The 9,183-nt window shown below is 45.6% G+C and overlaps 3 protein-coding genes across 5 annotated transcripts; all 3 read right to left on the bottom strand.

Moving 5' to 3' along the window:
* Positions 1-133: 133 nt before the first annotated feature.
* Positions 134-1,439, bottom strand: LOC147989846 (uncharacterized). 2 transcript variants are annotated; one of them, XM_087516406.1, is made up of 2 exons: positions 661-1,439; positions 134-551 (listed from the first exon to the last, which is right to left on the bottom strand). In XM_087516406.1, exons 1-2 carry the CDS (start codon positions 1,408-1,410, stop codon positions 483-485), a joined length of 819 nt encoding a protein of 272 aa, XP_087372532.1. In that variant the 5' UTR covers positions 1,411-1,439; the 3' UTR covers positions 134-482. The 2 variants fall into 2 exon arrangements, with proteins under 2 accessions (XP_087372532.1, XP_087372559.1); XM_087516433.1 differs by having other exon boundaries at positions 134-521.
* A 303-nt stretch (positions 1,440-1,742) lies between these two features.
* On the bottom strand, positions 1,743-7,108 carry LOC147989845 (ubiquitin-activating enzyme E1 3-like). 2 transcript variants are annotated; one of them, XM_087546105.1, is made up of 3 exons: positions 6,856-7,108; positions 3,805-4,642; positions 1,743-2,380 (listed from the first exon to the last, which is right to left on the bottom strand). In XM_087546105.1, the coding sequence occupies exons 2-3, from the start codon at positions 4,553-4,555 to the stop codon at positions 2,202-2,204; spliced, it is 930 nt and encodes a 309-aa protein (XP_087402231.1). In that variant the 5' UTR covers positions 4,556-4,642; positions 6,856-7,108; the 3' UTR covers positions 1,743-2,201. The 2 variants fall into 2 exon arrangements, with proteins under 2 accessions (XP_087402231.1, XP_087402223.1); XM_087546097.1 differs by having other exon boundaries at positions 2,237-3,586.
* LOC147989844 (putative F-box protein At4g17565) lies at positions 6,688-8,277 on the bottom strand. The gene has a single exon (XM_087546089.1). The coding sequence runs from the start codon at positions 8,172-8,174 to the stop codon at positions 6,855-6,857; it is 1,320 nt and encodes a 439-aa protein (XP_087402215.1). The 5' UTR covers positions 8,175-8,277; the 3' UTR covers positions 6,688-6,854.
* Positions 8,278-9,183: the final 906 nt, after the last annotated feature.

Raw genomic sequence — 9,183 nt, 5'->3', positions numbered from 1 at the left:
AGCAGTACTGGCACTCGCCACTGCGGTTAGCTAGCAAAAACATCTTCTAGAGAAAAAAATAGCAAGAAATTGTATGCACTGAAGCTGGTACTAGCATTGAGATTGCAATAGGGTTGTATGTGAACGAATGTACTAGCATCAATGAACATACTGAGCATCAAGAGCAATGCAATTACTAGTACACCACATTACGCCCTTCCAATTGCTGATGATACCAAAGTAACGAACCACCACTAGTGCTATTACGGAAATGAATATCACGGAGTACAACTCAAAATTAGAAATCACTAACAAGTCATCACTTGCTGCTTACAACTAGTTTCCTGGTGGGATCCATACATACCAACTCTGACTCTATCTGAACAATTAATCGATGGATTATGTAGCTAACAATGGCAGCACCCAATTGAAGGTGAATTGTGATCTGCGAATCCACTTTGCTTGCTTACTGTTGGGTCGAGGCGCTTGTTGAGTTGACAGGGTCAGTGATTGTCCGGCACCCGGTAGGACTCCACGTTGATCTGCGATAACCGCGCGCCAGGAAATAGCAGCTGGGGACAGGAGCGTTTATGGAATTAAAAACGGGTCCGTATGGAGGAGGGGCAGGGGCTGGAACGTAAGGGGGTCAAGGGAGGGATTAGAGGAGGCACGGGAACTCACATCGAACTGCTTTTGCACTTTGCGGGGCCGACGGCGAGGGCGACTACATGGGAGTGCGCCGGTGAGGCCGTAGATGTCTTCCTCAATCTCCTTCGCGGAGAGTGATATGGAGAATCGTGGCCTGTTGAGCGCATCGGCGCGGACCGACCTCCGCTCGCGCTCGAATGCCTGCGACGATGCACTCACGACGGGCGTGGCCGCGTGGGATGGCATAGCAAGGTGGCGGCGGCGGCCAGGGCGTGCCTTCAATAGCTGTGGAGAAATCTCCTCGGTGACCTCAGGGTACTTGTCGACTGTGGGGTTGCCAGTGCCCGGCGCCTCTTCCACTTTGCCGATGCCAAGCTGTAGCCTCTCGCTGACCTCATATTGCTGATCCGAGGAGGATCCCGTGTCCGGGGCGATGGGTTCGCCATGGTGGTTCACGGGAACACACCGCAGCAGCCGTTGGCTTCCCCAGGGCTTGAGCATTGATGGTAGCGACATCAGCCTCCCGCGGTGGGCACTCGACGACGTTGTAACTATCTCCGCGGCCCTGCCCCCCGCCTCCGTAGCACCGCCTTCCTTGGTGAGATCCGAAGGGAAAGCCGCGGGCGACGGCTCCGCCGAGTTCACCATGGCCGGGGGCGATATCACGCCCACAATCGCCTTTGCAACCACTCCAGATCTGGCTGCAGCGGCAATGAGAGGGGTATGTCTTGATGTGGTGAGGATGAGATCTGAGATACGACGAGGACGAGGGTGGATTTGCATGCGGCGTTAAAACCGTGGGCTAAAGGGGAAATAGATGGATGCGTCGTTGTGCCGGGGGGGGGGGGGGGGGGAGGGAGCGGGGGGTTACGATGAGGTTTCCCCCTCTGCTTTGTCTTTTTTGGGGATTTATTTATGAAACGGTGTGTTTTTGCCGTTTTATATGGACTTTCGTGTGTATACATTTCATTTCTTTATGAATTTCTCCCTCTAGACCATTGTATGGATCACCGTTTTTGTAACTAATGTTTCAGTGTACCTTTCTGCGTAGGAAAAAAAGTGCATACGATGCAATGCTGATCTACACATTTACCTTCATGTCGAATGATCCTATAAAAACGAAAACAAAATACTTTAAAGCTTCATTCGGCAGCGAGTCTAAGGATATATTTTTAATGGCGTGTAAGACATGTTTCAGTAGTCAAATTGACAATCTAAAATTGTGCATGCCATGCAAAACTGGATATAGTAACCATGCTCATAAGAGCGTCTCCAACAATAGGGCAACACTGCCTTTTGCGGCTTTTGGAGGCCAAAAAACCTCTCCAATAGCTGCCCAAAAACTTCAACATGGTCAAAAACATTTTTGGGTAGCCCAAAAACAGGGCACAACCGGATGCATATATTGGAAGGTTGCTGCCCAAAAACGCCAATCCACCCCTCGCCGCCCAACCGCCTCCTTACCACAGCCCCCCGCTGCCAAATCCTGTTGCCGCCGCTGCCGCACTGAATCCAACCGATTCCGTCCGGATCCAGCCACCACCAACACCACCGCACCTTCCCGCCGCCTGGGTCTACCGCCTCCCGAGGGGTGGTGCCGGCCAACGGGAGCATTTGTCGCCTTTAAGTTTTCGCTCCATAGCATGTGTTTCGATTAGCACATGTAGTAGGCTTCCCAGCGGTGCGCTGAACTCAGCTCTTTCCCCTTTCCTGCTTCCTGAACCTCGCTTGGAACTGGCTAGCTCTTGTATTTCTGTTATGTCAAAGCAATGAAAAGGGGATCAGCCAAGTTGAAAAACAAATGCAAAACTGCTAGATACAGTTTTGCTTAACCACAACAACAATATGTTCATAGATCAACTCCAGGGATAAAGAGTTGCGAGGAAGAATAATGTGATGGTTGCAGTGAGGTACTAGGTAAACGACAATTGCAATGACTCAATGAACACATCATCCAGCAACCCCAAAAATATCAATCCAATGCTACCCAGTGGATAACATGCTATGGTTCATTCATCAAAACATCAGACAGCATCGCACACCTGCAAATAGTTGGCATTCAACAACAGAGCGGAAGGATCCACAGAAAACGCGATGGAGATGGGCGCTAACACCATAAGCGATCACCAGGCGTGCTTCAAACAGCTCTCCACAGGAATTCTTTGCACACTCATCATCTATCCTCACAATAGTGACGGCGCTTGCCTATTGGAAGTAAATGGAGATAAGAGATATATAAATGTCGTTCCCGTTGTCATCCTCACAAGCCACAACATCAAAATGCTTCCTGTGAAACGTATTGCGGTAGTCTTCAACTGTGTGCCAGAACCTTTTAAAGCTCAAGGCACACAAAGCCTGTGACCATTTCATCTTTTTTTACAGAATATTTTTCAAACTAAAAAAATACAATAGTCAAGGCCGTCGTAGTTGCAATAGCTGGAATGATTCTTCCTGCAATGAACTTCGCCTTCAGCTTGTCAACCTCTTGAATACTCTAACACATCAGAAGCAGTTAAAAAGAGGCTTCATTTGGAATCCTGAAGGTAGTTTCTTGGCACATGCTTCCAGCTTGGTTAAAAGGTCTTAGATAACAGCAGTATCGTCAACTGAGGCACTGGAGAGGTTAGTAGCCTTCTCATCTGTTTCAATCTTAACCCCACTCTTTGGCTCAAATTCAGGCACTGCAACCTTACTTACTATATCGGCCAGTCCGGTACGGGGATCCCAAAAGACACCCAGTCCGGTATGTTATTCACCCAGTCCGGTATGGGGATCCCAAAAGACACCGCTCTCAATATGGAAGAAGCCAGTATAAATTGAATGTGAGATGAATCAACAGCTGAGAATTGCACCGGGTGAGGGAAACGCTTAGGGGCAGACCAGTAAGAAGCACCAGTGCTAGTAGCAGCATCCTCAGGAAATGCGAATGTTAGCTGCTTCACACGATTAGAGAAGTAATCTTCAAACGTAGCAAAAGAAAACAGATGTTATTACATGGCATCTGGAGCACAAAAGATACTGTCCTATTTGTTGGCAATATATAACCAAAGTGAAACCATTTTAACTTCAAATAGCTAAGATGAAAAGAAAGAGGAAGAAAGCCAATAACAAATTGTTGAATTCAAAGGGGAATGTAGCACTTCAGTCAGGCATTCACGTACACGCTCCAACAATTACCTGGTTGAGCATCACCTGCCTTTCTCATAGCAGCAGCATATTCAGCAGGATTAGATATAAATGAGTTCACTTCATTTGGAGTTTTCTCTAGCAGACCCTCAAATTTTGAGCGAGCCCATGTTAGACAATGGTCAATATTGTGCGGAAAATAATGAACTATGCACATTGGTGCCTGTTTCTCAGGAGGATCTCGTGAAGCTCCATAGTTTTCAGTAAGGTGAGGAATCACCATCTGTGTATTACATTTGGGACCCAGCGTTCCAGATTCCAAGAATGGTTTCTGGAAGTACATGCATCCCATGTCCACGTAGATCCTAGCATTGACATTATCAAGTGCATTGATCACAGCATCAAGGCCCTCCAAGAATGCATCATTGAGAACAAGTTCAGTCTCTGGACAGGCACGATTCTGCAGAGCATCAATATGGAGGCTGGAGTTGATAGCACTAGCAGCTGTAGCGGATACTGTAGATTTTGCCTGTCCAATGTTCCAATCACGAAACAGGAATTGCCGGCTCAAGTTGCTTTTTTCAATGACATAATCATCTGTTATAGTTAGCTTCCCTTTACGGCCACAAGAAAGCCCCATTAAAGCAAAGTTCTTCAAGAATTCACATCCAAGAGCACCAGATCCCACAACAAAAATATTAGAGTCTCGCATCTTCTTATGAAGCTTAGAACCAAAAACAGAAATCTGAGCATCGCAGCAGCTATTCAATGGCTTCAAGTCTTTAGGGTCCAATGCATACATACTTCAGCTCTAGATTGTTGTTTAATTGAGCTGAAAAAATCCATTTGTAATTAGAATTTTGTGCGCCTTTCTCTGCTAGTTGAGTACCTGAAATGAAATGGAAGGTCAGCTTTGAGGTGGAGCACTTCATGTTTTCTGCCAATAGGAGCGCTCACGGATTACAAGCTAATATCTAATTTTTGCCTTTTGTTTCAGGTGTGTGATCATTGATTCATATGATTAATTAATTGGTACTTGAGATCATTGGTCACCGCTTTCCACAATGATCAAGGAAGTTCAGTATAATAGGTATGGATGTTAAACTGTGTGGGGAACCTTATTTGATTGTTCCTAGGCCATCATCTTTTGTTTCAGGCATGTTACCATTGCTTCATTACGATGATCTAATGTTTGAGAACAGAGAGAGCCATGGTGTTCCACATGACTCAAGCAAAGTGAGAGATTAGATATATGATTCTAAATGATCAGTGAGATCTAATTGGTGAATCTTTCGGGAGCATTTGTGCTTTATCATGCAAAAGTTCAAGCCGTTAAGAGCATGAGGTTTATACACAGAAGATACTGCTATATTTAGTGAGATTGCCTTTTACAACAATTTTGCAGAACTTCTACAGAGGATAATCACTAACTGTACAAATCATTTTAAGATTTTGTTCTATTTAGTAAACACTGAATGCCATACAGATTTTTGAGGTTAATCAATAAAGATATAAATATCCATGTTTATTTATGTAGCTTATTGCGTTGATGTGATTCCAAATATTAGCTGTACCATATTTTGCCCTAAATGTAAAATACTAAAAAGGTCTGGGTGCTACTTCAATTGGAATTTTACTGTGTTTTCTTTATATACATACATACTATGCCTTGCAGGAGTGCTCCCTTCTCCCAAGATAAATTGATTCATGTGTTCCATGGTGTGTTAAAACAGAGAGAAACATGCTAGACTCAATAATTTAATAAGGTTTTGATGGGACCCTTCCTTCTATTACCCCTGTTCCATTGCATAATGTGTAGAGAAAATGTAATGGTGTCTATTTTTACTCGGATGGTGCATCCAGCGGAGAAAGATGAGTACTATCCTGTATCGCTTTCACATCTATTGTGATGGACTTTCTATGCAATTATATGTAGTGATCAGTTATGCAATTTTAGCCCCACCAGCTTAGCGTGTATTATATACTTTGGTTTGTACATACTGCATAAATATCTGGCTCAGTAGAAGGCCTTGGAATCATTGCACTACCAGTGCCCATTCCATGCTACCATTGTGTACATAGACAAGAAGTTTGCTTCAGAAAGAGGAGCATGCTGGGTGTCATCTCCTCTGGATTCTTCTGTTGTACGTATCCTTTATAAAGAAAAACTTTCGACACCATGATGCTGACCTTTGCTGCCATTTTGGTATTACTTTAATGAAAATACCAAGATCTGTATTCTTCCATAATAAGCTATTCAGGTGGATTTTTGGTTCATTTTTTGGATTGCAAACCACACCATTTGTGGCAAGGAAGAAACTCCATTTACTGCTGAGGACCAAAGTGTATAACAGATCGATTTACTTGGTGCGAAGAAATCGGGAAGGACCGGAACTTGGACATAGTAGGAAGTGGCGGTAATAGTTTTTAGATGTAATAATTTTTAAAAGCATGTCCTTGTGTTAAAGTAAACCTCCTTTACAGTTAATGTATTACTGAAAATTTTAGCACATCCATCTGCACTGGTTGATGACTAGTTCAAATAGTAAGAATATTTCAGTTGAAAAACGGGTTATTTCCTAGTACAAGTTTTGAGCTCTTAATACTGGTGTGTAAAAACCTAATGTTAGTGGAGTTCTGTTAAATCACATGAAAAGTTGTCATTACTATCCTTCACTTTGGTGCCAAACATGAATAGAAAGTTATTGTCATTCACTCTGGTCCCAAAAGCGAATTAGACTGGTCTTTACATAAACTACATGGCTCTAACAAGAGATTAGTGGAATGGTGTTAACAGAACCCAAAATTGTTATCCACTAATACATAGGAACTAATATATAGAGAAAATTGATTTAATTGTGGGGGGAAAATCAAATTACTAATCTATAATACAACAAAAAAATGACAATAATCAAGCCAAAAATTATCCAGTGATACATAGGGAAAAGTTCATAACTTAATATATATAGAGAGAGAATTGATATAGTTGTGGGACAAAACTCAAATTGTTAAGCTGTAATACAACGAAAAATTTGACAATAATGAAAGCCAAAACAAGTCTGCAATGTCTACAATGGCATCACTAAATAAAAAGTCACTTACTAGAAAAGGGAGGGTGTTATCCAAACCGGAGAAGGCCAGTTCATCCAGGAATTAGTAAGCAAAACACTATCAAAAGTCTGCAGACTCTTGTTTTCTATATCCCAAACTCCGGTTTCTCGCCAGTTATGCTTACACATGTTGACATACTCAACAGAGTCATCCGTGATATAGACACAGTTCGGCTTCAGTGTTGGAAAATCTTTAGTGGCAAAGCACATGGAGCTATTATAACCAAGGAATAGTGCATGATCCGCTAAGCTTGTCATCTTCACAAGTGCCTGGTTCTCAAGGTCCACCTTATAGACCTCTATTTCAGTTGTTCTGAGCTCAATATACCGGTCTATGTCATCTTCGTTGTGACCCAGCAGATCTCTAGGAAGCTCCACGGGTGTTGATGAATCGACGTAGCTCCTCCACCTCCATATTTGCAAAATATCACCCCATGGAGCTTGCATGATGTACATGCTAGAAGGATCATCCCCCTTCCTAACTCTGCTCATGATCTTTTTGACAACAAGAGATGGCCCATTGAAATTGAGGGTGAAAACCGATCTGTGGCTGCGAAGCACATAGAACAAACCATCATCCTCATTGTAGAAAGAGTCCATGAAGCCCCAGCTGATGGCCATGAGCTGGTGGTCGTCGGGCGAGATCCAGGTCCACCGCTCGTCGCCGAGCCGGGCGTAGGAGAGCTCGCCGATCGGCATGTGCACCAGCAGCACGATGCAGGCGCTCCCAGCCGCCGGGCTGCAGGAGAGGGTGACACGGTGGTACATGCAGTCCCTGGCCTCGCGCGCGTCAAAGGGGGTCGGCTCGGGATCGCCCCTGTCGAAGACGTTGTACATGAGGCGGCCTTGGGCGTCGGTGCAGCTCTCGACGTGGTGGAGAGTGGCGATGGGCGGGAGCGCGACGTGGGCGCCCGTGATAGGATTGAGGAGGTGGAGGTTGGAGGCCTCGTCGGCGGTGACGAGCCAGCCGTGCGCGGAGCCGACCGTGGAGTGGCGGGTGAGCGGGGGCTGCGGCAGGGGGACTCGGACGGAGTCGCCGGTGAAGGGGCAGCAGACGACGGCGCCGTCTGCGGCGGAATTGCGGCATGCGTAGACCAGGCAGGGGAGCTGATTCCGGGGGATCGGAAGGGGGAAGCGATGGCGGCGGACGGCTAGGTAAGCAGCATGCCACGAGGCGCAGACAGCACCTGAGCGGACGAGGTCGGGGATCTCCAGCTCCCGCATGAACATCAGGAGTATTTCCTCCGGCAGCCCCGCCCAATCGCGGTCGTAAGAATCGGCGGCGGCGACGATTGCGGGAGCGCCCGCCATGGTCGGCGGCGGAGATGCGCGAGGGTTTCCTCAGTGTCTTTTTTTTTTTTAGGGGGTTTCCTCGGCGGCTCGGCATCTCGTGTGCCGATCTACTTTTTTTTCTAGGGATCATGTGCCGAACTGCCGATCTACTTAGGAGACTTGTGAGTATACCTGCTCACCGGATACCCGGCCCGTCCGGCCCGACCCGACCCGGCCCAAAAAAGCTCGACCCAACTTAGCCTGGGCTTGCCCGAGGGCTGGGCATGGGCCTAAGTTTTGAGCCTGAAGCACACATTGGGCCGGGTCTGGTCCTGGGTATTTTGTTTAGGGAAGAGGCTCGGCCCGAGGCCCGGGGGGATTTTCTTCTAACGGGCTAGGCTTCGGCTTGAAACGTAGGCCTGACGGCTAGGCCAGGCCCGGGTCTAGGTTTTCTTCCTCGGGCTTGGTTAGACCCGGCCAAAAGGATGGCCATTTATACTTGTGATATCTATTACATGATTTCTATGAGATCCATTAAAAAAAATCTTCGAATATTTTCAACTTTTTAAACACACAACAATGTTTGATGTACAACCTTAAAAAAATTCAGCTTCAAATTCAACTTACATTAATAGAAAAAAAGGACAAATTTGAATGTGAATAGTAGCAATTTTGTACACTGAGTTTAGATCTGATTTTTTGGAGATGTAAACATACCCCACGTGGATGTTGTCAAATAATTCAGAATTTTTTAATCTAAATATGATTTCCTTTTTTAGGTTGATCTCACGATCTCACCTAAATGTGGGATCTCATAAAAGTCTCCCTGATTTACTTGTGTCCTTGGACCATTGACATATGAGCAAGGCCTACAGCTGCATCCGATTAGAAAAGATGCCTCGTAACGATCGAGTGGAAATGGCTTAGATGACACGAAAAAGTTCGAGTGAAATTGCTTTACGGACGACACTTGCGGCACGACATTGTAACGATAGTTCCTCCTCAACAGCTATAAGCATCAGCCATAAAAAACAATTGCTTTGGGTAA

The sequence above is a fragment of the Triticum urartu genome, chromosome 1A (genome assembly GCF_056163025.1).
Source record: "Triticum urartu cultivar PI428250 chromosome 1A, HENAU_Tu73, whole genome shotgun sequence".
In the NCBI taxonomy this organism is placed as follows: Eukaryota; Viridiplantae; Streptophyta; class Magnoliopsida; order Poales; family Poaceae; genus Triticum; species Triticum urartu.
Note: the sequence above shows the minus strand (reverse complement) of the source record. Positions and strands in the feature narration are given on the sequence as shown.